At 43.2% G+C, this 19,417-nt stretch overlaps 1 protein-coding gene across 1 annotated transcript in view; it reads right to left on the bottom strand.

Moving 5' to 3' along the window:
* The window catches only part of LOC138288344 (coagulation factor XI-like), a 214,565-nt gene that overhangs the window by 38,892 nt on the left and 156,256 nt on the right, over window positions 1-19,417 (bottom strand). Inside the window, exons 6-7 of the mRNA XM_069229921.1 lie at window positions 17,393-17,502; window positions 8,550-8,718 (exon numbers count right to left, since the gene is read on the bottom strand). Coding sequence (XP_069086022.1) covers window positions 8,550-8,718; window positions 17,393-17,502 — 279 coding nt within the window. The remainder of the gene's footprint in view (window positions 1-8,549; window positions 8,719-17,392; window positions 17,503-19,417) is intronic.

The following is a 19,417-nucleotide window of genomic DNA, read 5'->3' as shown; positions in this document are numbered from 1 at the left end:
TCACAAAGATTGTGCTCTAACTTAGGTGTGGCTTACCCCTGTATTCAAATCAATTCAATTATTTTTCAATGTTATTGTAATTTATTTAAAAGCATCTATATATGTGCACAATTGTGTAATGTAGCATCAAGGCAAGCAACATCTGTATTTTCATAGATCTTAACACACAAAATGTATACATTGCCAGCTAGATACTGTCCATCTTTCGCCCCTCGCAATTCAAATATTATTCTTCCAGTGCTCTCGTCTTCACTTATATATAACCACTTTAAAAACATTCACCATTTATGAAAATGCAAAAGAATCTAATTCTCTGACTCTGAAATTTGCACTATTGTTGAAACGGGGCTTGCGATGTGGAATCCTGTGTCGAGATGAGTCGTGCACAGGGCGGTTCCGAAGAAGCTGAAAGATGGCGTAGGTGAGGGACTTCTGAAGTGAAGACTTGCCTCAAGGCTATGCCGCACCGCGATGGTTCCTGGAGGACTGCGGGTTGCAATCTGAAGTCTGGGGATGGGCCACACAACAGTCCCAATGCAGAGTCTGGAGAGGTGATGCGTTGAGCAGCGTGTCCGATGCAGTGTTCTGGTGAGGTAGTGCATCACTCTGTGGCTCTGATGCATTGGTTCAGCTGGTACCGCAGTTGGGCTGGTGAAGCACCCTTCAGGCCCACTTCCAAAAGTCCAAAACTGGGGTGCCTTCACTTTAGAGGGCAGGGCTCACAGATGGTAGAGTCCTTGTCCCTGAACTTCTGATCAGGAGGCCAGCCAACTGGCCCTAGGAGCCACTCTGGGGATTCTGCGCTCAAGAAGCAGGTCTAGCTCTTCACTCAGGAATCATGGCAGCACAGTATCAGATTCAATATTCATTCTTGGTGCCCACTTTGAGGTAGGAGAAGGTTGAAGAGGATTCCACCTACTAGAAGTTCTTGGAATTTCCTGCCTCCCTACCCTGGCCCCTGATTGCTTGTGATTACAATAGATTAGTGGCAAACCCCTTTGTGAGAGTGCTCAGGCAGGCACCTTGTGATAGTCAAGTGTGATAGGTGACAGCTCCTTTCCATCGTTAACTTAGAGTGACCGAAACTGCCAACACCTAGCTTCTCTTTCTCTGACTGTCTTGTAGTACGACACAAAGACCAGCTGCCAACTACACCTAGTCATATGACCCAGGAACAGGCTTCAGGCATCAAGGGGCTTATTTACTAGTTTAGAATGAGGAAAAAACTAGAAGAAATACTTGTTTCGCCTCATTGCTCCTCCCCTGGGGAGGCGTAGGCTTTAGAGCCATTCCCAGGTTTACAAATCCTTGTAAATCTGGGAATGCATCAAAATCCTTTGTTATTGTGTTTGAACACCCACAGCAATGCCCATGGAACGCATCTTTGACGCAGAGTAAGGCAACACAGTGACTTGTGCTGCATTGCCATGCTCCATATCTACAGCCAGACAAAAGCCAGGCAAAGCCAGGCAAAGCTGCTTTGCGTGGCCTCTGATGTGGGCCTGCAATCTGCACCACCGATGCACGGAACGAGCCATTTGTAAATGTACCCCCAAATGTTTAGGACAAGAAAATGGAAAGTTTCTTAAGTGTCATTTTCAGAATTGTGACTTAGAATACCACTTTACCATTGAAGAGAGCTTTTAAGTACAAACCAAACTGTGCACCTGCTCCAAATTGAAAGTTGTCAGTTATTAAATGTAATATGGTAACCCAATGCTATCCTATGGAAGAGGTAGGCCTTGTAGTGTAAAAAACGAATTTATGAGTTTTTCACTCACCAGAACATGTAGAACTTAATAGTACATGTCCACGTTTTAACATACACTGCACCCTGCCCTTTTGGCTGTTCAGGACCTTACTGTACAGTAGGCCCTGAACAGTCTAGCCTGGTGTTTTCCATGTGTCACCGTAATTAAGTGTTGCACAAATAGTTTCCACATTGCCCCTTAAGTTAAACCTGACTGCTCTGGCCAAGCTACCAGAGGGTGAGCGCAGGTTAATTTAGGGAGTGTAACTGACTTGCCCTGACTAGGATTATGATCCCTACTTGGACAGGGCGCATACCTCTGGCAACTAGAGACCCCATTTCTAAAATTACATTATCACTCTTTCAGTAACTCCCTCGCAAAAGGTCTCTGTTTGCACTAAAAAAGGTAGCCCACTGTCCTCCATCCCCTCTGCTTCTCAATCCTGCGAAAATTCTGCTGACCTCTGACTACTTTCAGATGCTATTTGCTAATTGCTACCTTATGGGTACTTTCTGAGCATTGTAAAGAAAAGGGACCATATGACCTGGTTGAATGCCTTTTCTATGTCAATAGAAGAGGGAATCACATGCTTGCTTCTTGTATGGGCCAGGTAGACATGACTAATACCTTAACTAACATTGTCAGTATTCTGGAAACTTTGTTAAACCAGGAGAAAACAGGGCTACCAAATGTACTGTAGTTCAACTTGGGTATATGAAATATTTGAAACAATGACTCATTTAGAAATGGCAATCAGGTGTGAATGTCTTGAACCAGTCTCAATATTTTACTTGCTATATATGTAAAAGCTGAGTGTCAAATCAATTTATCAAGCAATTGATTATTTTGCTTCAGATACTGATGGCAATGCATAGAAAAACATTGATGTTCTGACAAGCACATGATTTGGATGATTATTTGTAAATAAAAGTTGAACTTCTATTAAAGCGTACATTGATCTCCATGAATGTCTGATGAGCAACAATGAAATGTGTCCAGCATGTCCCAGAGTATTTTACCACTTTCATACTGTTCATAAACATGGAACAGAGACCCCTGAGTCTTCGCCTTTGGGAAAACTGAAATAATGCCTTCCATCCTAGTAGGAACAAAGAGTCCCTTGTGGATCCTGTTGCATAAAAGGGACAATTAGGAAGCTTCGAGGTTCCTATAATTATGGAATAACATACTGTCTAGCCATCACCCCAGGTCTTCCAGCTTGGCATGATTTCAAGGCTATGGTAACCATCTTTGCCATTCCAGAGGCCTGTAGGGTTTTTCCGGACACATCAGATACAGTTGTCAATCGGGGCCTCCCCAAATAATCATCAGTCTCGACTTGAGTAGAGTTTTTTTTATTAGAAATCCCTGAAAGTTTCAGTAATCTTTGCCCTATTATTTGTTAGGTTCCCTCTCTATGTTTCCAATTTATAGAAAAAGTGGTTTAAAATAGATCCAAAAAATGATACATAAATAAGAAACAGAAATTCAACCTTTAATTATATGAAAGCGAATATATTGTTTGTGCTTTTAAGTCAGCGCTTGCCTAAGAACCAGAATGAACCCTTTGACTCACTGCTGGTCTTATACTCGTTGAGTCCATGCGGTTGTGCTACTGAATATCGACACCGACTCTATTGCGGTACAAGAATATCGAGGGAGAAAATATCGAGCGGTAGGTGCTTGTAGGGAAGTATAGGTTTACTATTCTTAACTCCACATCTACGTACCTTGAGGATATATGTACTATGTAGCTACATACATGTGTAGTTAGATACACAAAATCTAGAGACTTCACAGTTTACTTTGTATTTTTTCTTTTTGTCTTGAAAGTTCTGGCCCATCGATAGTGTGGGTTCGCTATTTAGGGTGCACGCCAGTCTACACATGAAGATAAACATGTTACCCTGCAGCAGTTTCACACACGGGCAACGAAGCCATCCTTGATCTCCATCTACTAAATTTGACCTATGTTTTGCTGAAGGGTTAGTGAATGAGTGGCTATGCAATCCTAAATTCCTTCCATGCATGGACATCGGTTCACCAAAATGCCAGGAAAAGCAGAAATGATCACAGAAGCTCTTTCCTTCCCCTGATGACATCACAGGGTTGATCTTTTGTTCCACCCTTGATCCTGGAACAGCCTCCTTTTTTGCTGCTGACCAGGTAGTGAAACAGCAAAATCTTGTGACTACAAGATGTACTGACAGTCCTGCTGTCCCAAAAAATAAGGTTTTAGAGGGTGCATGAGGAAGAAGGGATGCTTGACGTGAATAATGGCCTGATATTATCATGATTTATATTTCGGCACCAGAGTTGTACCCTTTTTTCTTCACTAGGGGCAGAAGTTCACTTTTTTTTTCTTTCCAAAACATGAGCCAGTTGTTTTGCTAAAGGTGCGTTTTGCTGATGGTTCAGCAAACTAATGCAGTTACTGCAGAAATCTGTGTTTGACTTTATTACTGATTCACTCAGCCTTTTATCTTTCCAAGGTTAATAAAATGAGTACCACTGAGTTGGGTAAGAACAAACATCTGCTAGTCAGCAACAAGGTGGCTCTCAAGGTGAATTTGTGCATTACAAATACACATTTTTGGAGAACATGGGGCAGAGGTTGAGAGGGGAAATCAGGGAATGTAGGTAACAAGAGTGAAAAAATGAAGACTTTGGGCTTTTGAGAGCAAAGACCCTTAAAGGATGAATTTGGGAGCAATGGAGGAATGGTTTGAGGAAATGCATCAATGACTGATGTGATTGAAGCACATTGAACACGATGGAATCCATCCACTCAGGTATTTTTGACCGTAATCTTACATTTACAGGCGAATACGCCTGCCCAGAATTCACTTAGGAAGGTGTAAGTGGCTTTACTAAGGTGTATTTCTCTGACACCATTACTGAAAGATCTGCAGTAGTAAATAGCACTGAAAGGATGGGAAATATTTGAAGGTGTAGTTTCCCTTGGAAGTTTTGGAACACAACAAATATGAATATTTTTGGGCATTCCCTAACCTCCAATTAGATCTGTTCCCAGCGTGGAAATGACTGGAGATTTACTCTCCCCCAAGTATGGGAAGGAGGATGGATCACCACCAGATATCATGGGGTATAGTGGAAGAACTTGCCATAGATAGGCATGCAGTTCTGTAGTGAGGGTCTGATATGTAAATTTTTGGTTACTGGACCAGCTGTGGTCATCAAAGGCGTCCTTTATAGGAAGCACAAGCCCTCGAGCACTAAGAGGTGGCATGCTTCATCACTGGAACGTGCTCCTCGTTGGGCTGCTGTTGCAATGCTCGGTGCCCCCCGTGAGGGGTCTCTTTGCTGGAGATTGATCTCTTTGTCTGGGAGTCTGGATTGCCAGCGTCAAACCCTCAGAATTATTGTGGGGAAAATAGTATGTGAGAGGTAAATTGGCCATAAAGAGTAAAGAAGATTAAAAGTGTTAAAATTACTAAAACGAAAGGACCCCAAAGTCTCTTTATATTTAAAAGCCCGGTGTTAAGATTAAAACCAATGAAGAGACCTCAGAATGTAATGTCTCCAGAGATCAAAGGAAAATAGTCAACATGTTTCTTGCTTACTTTGACCTTTATGGGATCAATGGAAATTGGTCAGACCCAGAATAGAAATGCAGAATCTGCAAGAGTGGTTTTCCTAATAGAAGGGTGATCAGCGCACGCCACCGTTGACTCCAAAAATAGTCTTCTAATACACAAAACCGTTTATAATAGTAGCCAGTTACCCCCCATAGTGGGGGAACATGTTTTACTCCCATTTATGACCTGAATCCCAACGCAATCAGGCCCCATAGGAACCTTTTGGAAGAGAACTCATATGTCATCCATTTGCTTAGAATGAAGTCAAAATCAACTTCTGTTGTAACAATAAATGTTACAAATATGTGGACAGTCAAAAGACTCAATAATTCTATTCTTATTACATGAAATTCATTCTGAATCAATAAGTAAAGAACAATAATTTGTCCTTAGAATGTAGATAAATAATTCACTATTTGATGTTTAACATCTTTAGAATGTGCATGAATATCTGGCCTGTGTGTTTCTAGAAACACTTGATGATTAATGTTTTTCACTACTGATGTTTCTACATCGCTGAGGAAGCCCCAAGTGGAATTGGAGCGAAACGCTTGTTGTCTGTCCTGTTGTAGTAATCAAAGTGGGCTAATCAGTTGGGATAAACAACTATCCAATTCATTGAAAAATAATTTCGATGAATTTGTGTATTGTTACTTTAGTGTTGTAATTGACCAATGAGCCTAGCAACGTATGAGGGGTTATTGGCATCGGTCGTAAATACATTTATTGAATTTATATGAATTCTGTCAAATTAAATGATTGTTCTTTACTTATTGATTCAAAATTAATTTTGTAAAATCAATAAATACATTTGATACACACAGAACATAATTGTATTGTAACAGTGGAAATTGATTTTGGTTAAACAGTGTTGTTTAAGGAAATGTCATCCTTGGTTGATGAGTTGTGCAGGGCCACTGGTATTCCTTGTAAATACCTTTTTTCTTCTTCAATTCCCAGTAGTTTAATTTAGAATGGAGTCCCTGCTATTCGCTTACTCGTGTCCATGGTACTGGTTTTAATCTGGCAATCCAGACTGCCAGCCAAAGTAAAAGATCACTGGCCAAGAGTCCCCATTGGGGCCCGTTGGGCATTGCAGAGACAGCCCGATGAGGAGCACATCCCAATGATGAAGCATGCCACCTTTTGGTGAGTGAGGTATTGTGCTTCCTATAAAGGACACATTTGATGACTTCAACTGGTCCAGTTACAAAAAGTGGACATATTGGACCATCAATACGGAACTGGACACCTATTTACGGGTTTACATTATTAGGGAGGACATGTGCTGGACTGTAATGTCTCTCTTCCCCTCTTTTTTTATTGCGTAAGAGAGTTTTCTCCATGGGAAAAATAAGTATATGCTAGAGCATGGGTACTCACAAACTTTTTCTCGGGGGCCAAAATTGCAGCATGGTTTGCGGCCGAGGGCCGCACTGAAGTGACAGCGGGGGGCGGGGCTTAGAGGGGGCGGGGCTTAGAGGGGCTAGATTTAGTAATTAGTGATATCTGGCGCGGATAGACTGCTTGCTCCTGTCACCCTGATGGACACAGATGGCACAGCTCGGAAACACAAATATCACGTCTGTTCCTGTCTCTCTCCCAGATGGCTAATTTCCGCTAAGTTGCCACTGTTAACTCTACTTCTAGCATTTTAATGTTACACCCCCGAGCAATCCCACTAACAGCTGACCTCTGGAGCATAAGAGAATTAATGGTTCAGCAATACGAAATAGATTGATGCAATTGTAAAACACATCTCGGTTGGGGTAAAATAGGAAGGCATGTTCATTTAAAATTAAAAAAAAGTCCTGGTTTCGCGGAAAGCGTACATTAATCTCTTTGGACGGAGGACCAATAAAATATTGCAAAAACTCCATATCACTATTATTTCTAGTGGCATCAGCCCTCGGTATTCCCTTTCTGACTGCGCAGCAATTCCCTCCAACAACTGCGGCATGTCAGTAAGTAATAAAATTAGATTTTCCTCTGTGGAGAATGAGATAAACAAAATGTGTTGTGCCTTAATTAAAAATGAATCGGATGATCTTAAGATGTGTGATACCTCGGGGATCGCACTGTGGTGCACGTGCACGTGGCACTAAATTTCGTTAGGGAAGAGAGCAGATACTTAGGGATTTAGATAAGGGACTAATTAAACCAAGCCGAAGTATCTACAAAACCGTATTTAATGCCATTGCCATATAGATAATGTTTAGGCCACCACTCACTCGCGGGCCGCCAAGGTAGGTCCGTGGGGCCGCTGGCGGCCCGCGGGCCGTACTTTGAGTAACGTTGTGCTAGAGGCTCCATTCCCCCTGTGTGGAATTGTACTATATGTAGGATTCTGCAGAAGAAAGAAAAAGGACCAAGTGGACATCGCATCAGATTCCCAAAAGAACACCTGTTCCAGGTCCATCTTTTCATGCATACTTTTGGGAATGTTTGTGAATTGAAAAATAGATGTAAATCTCTACTCAAATTCTACACATTTTTGTATAGGGACCAGTAGTCTGTGTATAGTAAATGTGGATTTAAACTTGGCTAGCTGTCAAACATGTTAATTGTGAATTCATAAGTACAACTATTCATGGTAGAAGTACCCCATACTTTTGGCTTATAATCTGAAAACCTTAAATTGGCCACCTACTAATTTACCATGGTTCCAAAGTTAAGCTGTTGGTGAAGTTACAAGTTTAGCCCTTGAAGTTGTGCAAAGTTGGTTGTCTGTTTGCACTTTGCATAATGCAGTGGATTCACCTAGCATTACTTACAGCGGACAAATGTTGTATGGAAACATGATACTATGTGAGAATAGGTCAACCTAAATCTTTTTTTTTCAAGTCTTTCTCCTGTAAAACCATTTTAGTTAATTTATTCTTCAGCTATTTAGTTTCAAAAAACCTTTGCAATCATTGAGAAGCTCAGAACTTTAGCTACGGTTTAAAAGAAATTATGAAGTTGTAGGGAAAAACCACTGCACCCTTTCACACATTGATTAAAAAGTTTTCAGAGGTGAACTAACCCATGCAGTATTGAATGGACCAAACCCAATTCCTTAAGTGCTTAGTCAGGCAGATGGAGTACAATGTTTTCCTGCACATTGCTTAATAACCAAATCATTAGTCACAAATTTACAATGATCAAGTAAAATGTGATTTAATTGAAAGTTGTACAAGGACGATTCAGTGCTTCTCACCTTTTGCTATTCAAGGCAAACTGATCTGTGTAGAAGGTAAAGAAATGGCAATGACGGTCTCTTGTACAGGCGAGCTGGCAACTCGACAAGTTATATCCGCCAAACTCAGCAACAAAGGTGCCTTCAAAGTCAATGTTAGGGATGATCATGTTAGCACATTCCTTGTCACCTGGTGTAAAAAAGAGGAAGAACGTGAGTGAGTCCATTAGTCCATTAGAAATATGATTCCTGGTTAAAATACTATATAGGAAACAATGAAAGCAAGAAGGGCCTGTTAACAAATTCTACCTAGAGATCAATCAGAGCAACAAACTAAAAAATCAATTCTGCCTAGAATTCAATGAATGCAACAAGGTCCCTGTGGCAAACATCACCTAAAACTCAATCAGAGGAGCTTCGTCAGGGCCAAAAGTGGGTTTATAATCTGAGTAGGGTACCCTTACCAACATAATAAACAAACCTTGGTTAGGTCACAGTGCAATTCTAAGGGAAACTCTGCTGAATTGCTAACAGCTGCAGCACAAGCAGCAGGCTATTCTCCAGGGAAATCTGGGTTAAGTTCAAGCAATACCAATAATTGTTAAACTATGAAAACAGCAATATAATTTAGTATAATAGATAAAAGTGTTATCAGCAATAAGACGCACATATAGTTAAAATCAGATGAGGATACCCACAAAAAAGGATCTTTAAAGTTTTAAGTCAAAACACTCAAAAAGGCCTGTAGAAACAATAAAAGTCTAAAGACAAGTTTCAGTCTAGCTTCATTACACAAAATGGACACCAGAGGCTGCTCTTGCACCAGCAAAGAAAACAATGAACATTTACCCTTAAACTGCTCTAAGTAAGAGAGGCAGGGGGATCAGGGGCAGAGTCACTAATCTTCCACAATGGTACACTCCAGGTTTTGCAATCTACCTGTTGGTCCTATGGGTGACTCCAGTCACAGCCTCAAGGGGAACACAGACAAGTGCTTCCTGCTACAAGCTCCTACAAAGGTTTCTTGATACTTAGTAAGCCACTCATGCGGTCTCTCCTACAGCCCTCAGGTCTTAAGGGTGGGCTTCCAGACACACGTCTTTCACCAGCCATGTCTCCCCCTCCTGTAACATGCGGTCAGTAGGTTGTTCTTCATAGCAGGATCTCCTTTTGTTTTTTGTATCCCTGTAGAAGTAACAGGAGGAGAACCACACGACCTTTGGAGAGCAGGTCAGCAATGGTTGCCAGCCGGAGGCAAGAGTTCTTCAATCTTCTTCCTCCAGCAGTCAGGTAAAATCTTATTTTCTTCCAGAGCTTTCTTTCCAGGTCCAGGATTGTTCTGAGGAGGCAATGCTGAGTCACATGGTTAGGACAAGAAAATGCCAGTGTTATCCTGTGCACTTTCTAGTGTTTGGAGAATTTACTATATCCAGTCATGACTAGTCTTTCACACTATGTCCACCTTCCCTTTCTGTATTACCTCTCTTGGAGTACTTCAAACATTTCCAGAAGCTATAAAACCAGTATACTTGTTGCCATCCCTGACATGGAGATGCTCTGGTCCCCTGCTAGCCACTTCCTTAATTAGATAAAGTGCCTTCTTCTTCCTGTCCGGATCCAAACATGCTGAAGCTATAAAATAAGATGGGCCTGGGAATGAATAGGAGCAGTTTCTGACAGCCATGTTTGGCATCACTATCAAAAGAATACATGTTTAGGCTGTCCTTTGCTTTGGAAACTGTTGCTATCCCCCTGCTACATATCTATTTCCTATTAAGCAACCAGTGGTCGACAGCACCCTTGCCTTCCTGAGCCCTGATGATAGTCCATTGTCACGTAGTACAGGTTCATTAACATCCAGCCATGAATGTGCATAGGTACATAGAGCCTTTGGTGTACGGGTGATAGCAAAACATGTTCTAAACCAGTGTTCTCAAGCAGCACAAAGAACCACTTTCACATAAGTACTCTTCCACCATAGGCATAAAAAATCTACTTTCATCATAGAATTACTTTTTGAAGCTAATTTAAAAATAACTTTAAATCATTTCTCTAGCATTTTTCTAGGCGGAGCTATAAAATAATAAGTTTATTTATATTTAGGCCTGTTCATGGAGAATATAGCATCAGCTAAACAATGAAACAACTTCCTGGCAATTGTTTAGTGGGATGCCACTGTGAGATATGGGATGTTGGTTGAGGCAGTTGAACTCCAGCAACTCAAGCAACAGCCACAAGCAACAACTACAATCTTTGTCAAGGTAAACCACAAAAACTCACTAAATTAACCTGTACTTCACCCTCTAGTAGCTTGGCACAAAAATAATCCCTTAACTGAAAGGCAATGTGTAAAGTATTTATGCGGCACACTAACAGTAATAACGTGAAAATGCAACACAAAAAAACCCACACCAATTTAGAAAAACTAGAGTAGAATTGAACAAAAGTTTGACAGCAAAGTAACAAAAATCTAATCAATAAAACAGAATGTATACAATTGTAAAGATTTAATGTAAGTATAGCATATAAAAGCACAAACTGCCACTTGCAGTTATCTGGTCGTGCAAGGATGAATGAAAGTCACAAGTTCAGGTTGCCCAGAATGAAGTTAGAGGTAAAGACAAGAGTTACCTTGTAAAGACTAGCGCAAAAGGTCCAGTTTACGATGGGGAAGAGCACGGGGCAGCGTGGAAGGTCATTGCTGGAGATTCATGTTGGTGTTCACCGCAGTCTGTCAATGATGTTGCATGAAGTGCGGATCTCGCGTCGCCAGAGATTGCTGACGATTGCTGTAGCACAAACAGATGAGATTACTGGAGCTTCTCGTTGGTGGTCAGCACAGGCAGCAAGATCTTTGTGCAAACTGGCCTGTTTGCAGTAGCAAAGAGTCCAAAAGTTTAGGATTTCCTCCTTTCTTCAAAGAGGAGCTCAACTGATGCCACACGAGGGGTCCAGGATCTAAGGGTCACCTCTTGGGGATCATGAACTCACTCCAGCAGAGGCAACAGCAGGCAGGGCTCAGGAAGTTCCAGTTGCAGGTCTATGCAGAAGGTCAGTTAAGCAGATGCAGGGAGGCCTACGAGATTGTTATGTCCCTGTAGCTCAGAACAGGTCAGTCAGCTGATCCTTGGAATCACTTCAGCCTGGGATGAAGAGTGCAGGTCCACTCTTCCTTATCAGGAGCAGTCCCCAAGCAGCAGGGTAGCAGGGGTCCTTCTTTTGTAGTGTCCACAGGTCCAGGAGTGTACTGAACAGGGGTTTTTATACCTAGTGCTCACTTTGAAGTGGGAGAAGCTTCTGGGATATTCCCCCTACTGAGGTGTAAGGAATGTCCTGCTTCCTTGCCCTGGTCCCAGTCTGTCTGGGGGCACAATAGGCTAGTGTGAGGTCCTTTGTGTGTGAGCTGGGACAGCGCCTTTGAAGTGTAAGTGTGGCAGGTAACAGCTCCGCCCCGCCATTAAGCCAGGATGGGAGATCCTGCCTGCACCATTACCATCTATTATTATGCTGTCTGGGAGGCATACACAAAGCCCACCTGCCTACTACAGCTAGCAAGGTGCCACAGGGAGCGGCTGCAGGCACCACATGGTTAGTACAAGAAAATGCCAACTTTCTAAAGGTGGCATTTTCAAAATTGTGATGTAAAATCAGACTTTACCATTAACAAGGGTTTTAAAATACAATTCCCCAGCCACAAAACCTACTCCCACACAAACATTACCCTAATTAAAAGTAATAAGGTGCCCCAATGGTATTTCATGGGAGTGATATGCCTTGCAGTAGTACAAAATTAATTTAGGAGTTCTTCACTAGCAGACCTGAGAGAGGAGCTTTCTTCTGTTCACATGTTGATTGCCCTGACCACAACATTGGATTGGACAGTTGTAGGAAAGTACCATCTGACCTGGCATGTTACCCCCATGTTTACTTGTGTGTCAGTTTGTTTTTGCCTGTCTCACTGGGACCCTGCTTGCCAGGACCCCAGTGCTCATAGTTTGTGGCCTGAATGTGTTCCCTGTGTGGTGCCTAACTGTGTCACTGAGGCTCTGCTAACCAGAACCTCAGTACTTATGCTCTCTCTGCTTTTAAAATTGTCACTGCAGGCTAGTGACCAATTTCACCAATTCACATTGGCACAATGGAACACCCTTATAATTCCCTAGTATGTAGTACCTAGGTACCCAGGGTACTGGGGTTCCAGGAGATCCCTATGGGCTGCAGCATTTCTTTTGCCACCCATAGGGAGCTCTGACAATTCTTACACAGGCCTGCCACTGCAGCCTGAGTGAAATAACGTCCACGTTATTTCACAGCCATTTACCACTGCACTTAAGTAACTTATAAGTCACCTATATGTCTAACCCTCACTCCTGGCTCACTGATTGGCTCTGCACCCGGCCGCCCTGTGCCCTGCAATGAAGAACCTGCAGTGCCGAAGGGTCCTTAACCCCTTGCAACCTCGACACCCCAAGGAGACCCCAAGCAACCACCTCTAAACTTACCTGCACAAACCTTTTCAAAGTGGTCCCCCGCAGTGGCCCTGCACCTGCTCCAAGAGACTTTTGACAGCTGCTTCCTCTGGAACCGGGAGCCACCCGGACTTTTCCAGCTGGCACAGTGTGCCAACCAATGACCTCAATCAACCTGTGAAAGAAGAACTTGGTAAAGCAACTGTATGATTTTATATATATTTTTAAAGGTGACTTAGTAATTACGCATGAAAAAGACTATTTTTAATAAATTTCAAAAAGTCATATCTCAAAAAGTACTTAACCAATTTTGATACTCTTGGTCTTAAAAATGACCTAAAAATCTGAAGCATGTTTATAAATTGTTCTTGAGTTATTCCTTTGAGTGTGTGAGTTACGTGATTGATACTGTGAGTACAACAAATGCTTTGCACTTCTCCAAGATTCGCCTACCTGCTCGAACAAGCTAGCTCAAAAATTAGAGCAATAGGTGATCTAGTTCTACCTTTGTAAACCAATCTGTGGTTGCCTGGACCCCCTGCACATCTTGTCTAGTTTTGCACACTACATAGAGGGCCAGCCTCCTACCACCACCAAGATTTGTCTTGCGGTAATGGACAGTAAAATAACGGCTGTATGTGCACCTATCCAATTCGGGCTGATCGACATCTACCCAGTTCTCTGACAGCCCTTACTCCATTGGCCCGTCAGAGAAGTGTGACTATGCCAGTGACAGTGTAGTCACCAGTACAGACAAAACTATGGTATGCCCTCATCTAAATCAGGTGAGCAGACCATACACTTGGTGGTACGCATACCTCTTTGCCTTTGCGGGGGACCATGCTTACTACCAAGATATCACTGTGCCCTCAGTCTCATCCCTCAGCCAGTAAATCAATATTAAAAATCTTTCATGGTGCTACGGCCTTTCATTAATATACAAAAGTATGCCAGTGTGTATTCAAAACAATGTGTGGTTTGAATCTTTTGTCTGTCTCAAATAAGGATGCTCAAGTGTTGGAAATGGCCTTCTGCAGGGTCACCCCCAAACTTTTTGCCTTCCTCCCCCTCTTTTTCTGACCTAATTTTTGCTGGCTTTAGGACTCTGTGCACTTTACCACTGCTAATCAGTATTAAAGTGCATATGCTCTCTCCTTAAAAAATGGTGACATTGGCTCATACCCAGTTGGCTTATTTCATTTACTTATAAGTCCCTAGTCAAGTGCACCACATGTGCCCAGGGCCTGTAAATTAAATGCTACTAGTGGGCTGCAGCACTGGTTGTGCCACCCACATAAGTAGCCCCCTAACCATGTCTCAGGACTGCCATTGCACAGTTTCACTGCCACGTCGACTTGGCATTTAAATGTAATGGCCACGCCTTAAACTCCCCTTTTTCTGCATATAAGTCACTCTAGGCCCTAGGTAGCCCATAGGGCAGGGTGCTATGTAGGTAAAAGGCAGGACATGAACATGTGTGTTCTATGTGTCCTGGTAGTGTAAAACTCCTAAATTAGTTTTACATTGTTGTGAGACCTGCTTCTTTCATGGGCTAGCATTAGGGCTACCCTCATACACTGTTTAAGTGGTAGATTCTGATCTGAAAGGAGTAGCCAGGTCATAGTTAGTATGGCCAGAATGGTGATAGAAAATCCTGCATACTGGTGAAGTTGGATTTTATATTACAATTTTAGAAATGCTACTTTTAGAAAGTGAGTATTTCCCTACACTCAGATACTTCTGGGCCTTACAATCCATGTTTGGCTGGGTTAGTTGATAGCTCTCTTGTGCATTCACTCAGACAACCCCAAGCACAGGATGCTCAGCCACACTTGCACCCATCTGCATATTGAATGGGTCTTCCTGGGCTGGGATGGTGGAGGGCCTGACACTTACATGTCAAAGGACAGTAGCCTGCCCTCATACATAGGACTGCCACACCTCCTATTGCGACCCTGGCAGACAGGATGGAACTGAAAGGGGACTATGTGCACTTCTAAGCCACTCTTTGAAGGCTCCTCCACTTCAAAGGCACATTTGGGTATTTAAGCTGGGTCTCTGACCCTACCAACTCAGACACTTCTGGACAAGACACTTCCTGGAGAAGAAACCCTGAACGAGAACCTGCAACCTGCTAAGAAGAACTGTCTGGCAGCCCAAAGAACTCACCTGGAGTGCTTTTCTGAGAAGGACTGCTGCCATGCTATTGCCCTGCTGCCTTGCTGCTCCCTGGCTGTGCTGAGAAGTGCTCTCCAAAGGCTTGGATAGAGCTTGCCTCCTTTTCCCTGAAGTCTCAGGACCAAAAAGACTTAATTTCTGCAAAAGAATTCCTTATGCGGTGAAGATTGACACACAGCCTGCAAGAAACAACGCACAGCCTGAGTCGCAGTGAGAAAATCACTGCACGCCGAACCGGAACGACTCAGCCCGACTTCGCAAGGAGAAGATCGACGCAGCGCCAGCGTTGAGACCAGAAATTCGACACACGGCCCACTGAATTGATGCAAAGCCGAGCCAGACCGAGGCAGCCCGACTTCCTGAGAAGAATCGACGCAGTGCCTGCCGTGCAGCAGAAATTTCCACACATCGGCCACCGGATCGAAGCAGCCCCTGTGACCTCGTCCTACTCACCCAGGTTCCCGACGCATCATCCCTGGGGCGTCCGAAAACCCTGCAACCCGAAGAGGATCCCAGTGTACGCGATGGAAATCAATGCAAAGCCTGCCCTGTGTGAAAACTCAACGCATCATCTGTGTGCGCGGGAAAAATCTACGCACACCTCCCCGTTTTCCACATATCCCCTCCTCTGCGGTCCCTTGCGGAGAATTTGAACTCAAACAAGGTACTTTGTGCTTGCAAGAGACACTTGTTGCTTTTTAAAAGACTAAAGACACTTTATATAATTTTTACAGTGATATCTCAATGTATACTTGTATATCTTGATCGTTTTGACCTGCATCTTACCAGATAACTATAATATATTTTTCTAGACACTGCGTGGTGTATTCTTGTGGTGTTCTACTGTGTTATTGCATGATTTATTGCAGAAATACTTTACACATTGACTTCTAAGTTAAGCTTCACTGCCCATTGCCAAGCTACCAGAGGGTGGGCACAGGATAATTTGGATTGTGTGTGACTTACCCTGACTAGAGTGAGGGTCCTTCCTTGGACAGGGTGTAACCTGACTGCCAACCAAAGACCCCATTTCTAACACCAAGCAAGAAAGATCTATCAACCCACACCCTTGAGACAAAAGAGCCAGGCTCAGGTACGTTTACAACCAGAGAAATCCTCCTTCAGGTCCCTCTTGCTATAGCCTCTTACGGCGGGCTTCATAGATTGATTCTCTGCAGAACGCAACATCCAATAGATAAGTTTGAGACAAACCCAGAGGAACATAAACATGAGGAGGGTTTTATTTTGCCTCATTTGAGAGGTATGTCTTGTAGAATATAGCAAGGACGTTAGTATGAAGCCTTTGAGGATCTTACAAATGAATGTCTTTCCAGTCCAGCGCTATCTGGATATTAAGAGCCAGATTTATGGAGCCCTTGCGGCATTCCAACACCACATTAGGGTCATTTTTATGATGCTAATGTGGAGTTGGATGGAGAAAAACGCTGCACCATATTTACAAAGTGGCGCAATATATGGATTGCACCACTTTGTAACCCCTTGCGCTTCATTATGCCTAAGCCAGGCATAATGTATGCAAGGGGGTGTTCCGGTGCTAGGGGGGGGCAAAAAAATGGTGCAAAGGAATCTATGATGCATGGTTTTAAAAAGAGGTTTCCATGGATTACAATGGGCCTCTGGGTGCTTTGCAGGATGAGCGACATAATTTTTTTATGCTAGTCCTGACTAGTGTAAAAAATTATGACAACAGTCACCCTAACTACCACCATGGTGCACCGTATTATAAATACGGTGCTACCATGGTGGTGTTAGGGGGGCGCTAAGGGGCCCAAGAACAGTGGCCCTGCAGTGTGTGCAGCGCCACTTGTCATAAATATGCCCCTAAATTCTGACACTTAGCTACCAATATGAGTCAAGATTCCACCATGGATAAACTGATTATAGAGAATGGATCAAACCTGGGTTCTTGTCTCTTTCCTGTTTTCACCGACAGTAGGAAACACTGTACGGCGAAGAGAGTACGGAACAATTCAAATTCAAAGTATTGGTTGCAAAATGAAGGCTTTTGCCCTAATTTGGAAAACTTTACATCCCCTATCAAACATCACTAGAGGGTCTCTGCAACATGTGAGTGGTATCAAAACATTTCCCATGGATTCATCAACTCACTCCGAATTCAGCATTGGGCTGGTCCACAGTTTCAAGGTTTCCTGAGGTCTCACAAATACAGTAGTTAGATGCAGACCTGTCACTTACAGTCATTACCAGAACAGCAGTCCCTCTGGCTGAACCCTGAATTAATGCCAGCTTGCTCCAGTATGTCAGGAGACGCAAGCATAGTTGTCCACTTTAGGAAACACCAGCGGCTGGAAAGGAAAGGGAGAGAACATGTTAACAAACATCAGTAGTGGTGTGATAACGCCCTGCACAATTCACATTCGTTAGACAGTATATGACTACCTTAGAAGTGCCAAATTGGCCAGCCACTGTTGCATTTACTGCAACATAAGTATTGCCAAATCTCATGGACTTCCTCATAACTTGATTACAACATTGTAGTAATAATCACTAACGTTTCCTGGGAGAATTCTTTGAAATAATAGAGCTTTCTGAGCAGTTTTAAATAATGAAGGCCCTGATTTACTATCGCTATGTGCCAGGATTGTGCTACTTTTGTAGAGCAAGCCCAACACCAAGAGTTATGCTAGGATTAACTATCCAACGCAAATCATGATTTCTCAAATTAAAGCACTATGCACTGCTTTGTTAAGATATATTATGTTATGCAGATTTGTAGAGCTCACTGTCACTCAGGAGGGTATCCTGGCCCTGAACAGGTGTGAGTCTAGCCAAATTCAGAGCCTAGTTGACTACTGGAAATGCCAAGTCTTGTGGAATTCGAGAAGTGAGGAGGAGGCTCTTATGTGTCGTGCCGGGTTGTTCCTTGCTTTAGGGGTGATGTAGAAGAAGCCTTGTCGGTCATATACGGTTTCCGTATCCATAGGATATGTGCAAGTGGGAGTCTGGAAGGTTTGTGAAAGCAGATGTAATTGTTGAGGTATGCTGGACTAGTGCTGTGTAGTGCTTTGACAGTGTGGGTGAGGAGTTTGAATTGTGCCTGTTTGTGTATTGGGAGCCCTTGGAGTCCCTTCTGGGGTGGTATGATGTGTGAGTGGCAGGGAAGGTTGAGGTGTGATTCTGGCCACCTGATCCCAGAATGGTCTGCAGTTTTTGTTGTTTTTTGTTGATCCTAGCATAGAGAGTATTCCCGTAGTACAGTTGCTTATGATCGGGGTGAGTGTGACAGTTTTCCGGGTGATGCTTGGAAACATTTGAAACTCTTCCTCAGCATCTTCAGGGTGTGAAAGCCTGAGGTGGTGACGGTGGCCGAGGTGCAAGTAATAGTTACCTTAAGGCACAAGTTATAGTTACCAGAGCTGACTGTAACTGGTGAATTTCAGTGGTTTTGTATGTTTAAAATGTTACGCTGTCACTGAAATTTTCACCTCACTATAACGTTACTTTAACCTTTGGCTTTTTTAGTGAAATGCTAAGTTTTTTTTAATGGAACGTAAGATATTGTTATCATACCTAACTAAAAGGTCAAACTAACTTACTCGCGCCCGACATGCATTTTCTCATCAATAATTTTGTTGCAAATGTTGCAGTGATATTATCAATGATATCACAGGAGATATTAAGACTGATGTAATATGTGGGGTAATTAGCAGTGCAGTGGAGGCAGGAAACAGCTATGTCACGGGGGTGGGCACCCCAGGACATAGCTGGAGCTCGCCCTGGGCAATAGGTTTCCCAGAGCCATTAATGGCTACAGGAGGGGGGCCATGTGGTCCCCTCACCATCGCTGCATGGGTGGGCCCCAGGGATGGGGTCCCGGGGGGATGAAATTGGACCCCCGTCCCATTTTTCACAGCAGGGCCCTAGGGAGTGGCAGTTCCCGGGTCTGAATTTGGCAAGGTAGGTGGGCCACATGCCCCCCCCCCATTTAATATAAAGTATTTTTTTCGTCCACACGGGGGGGCAAAAAAAAACAAGTGTGCAAAACAGCACTTGTTTTGTAAAAAGCTTTGCTATAGGGCCGCAGATTCTCTGAATTTGCAGACAAATTTTGAAAAAAATGATTTTGGTCCCTGTGGAACACTACCACTAGGCCAGGGTTTTTTTTTGCTTTTTTTTTTCGCGACTCGGGCTAAGGCCCAGGTCCCAAGATGGCTGCCAGCACTTGGTTGAAGTGCTGGCAGCCAGTCAGATCTCATCATG

The sequence above is a fragment of the Pleurodeles waltl genome, chromosome 1_1, assembly GCF_031143425.1.
Source record: "Pleurodeles waltl isolate 20211129_DDA chromosome 1_1, aPleWal1.hap1.20221129, whole genome shotgun sequence".
NCBI lineage: Eukaryota > Metazoa > Chordata > Amphibia > Caudata > Salamandridae > Pleurodeles > Pleurodeles waltl.
This window is presented reverse-complemented; position numbering and strand designations above follow the sequence as displayed.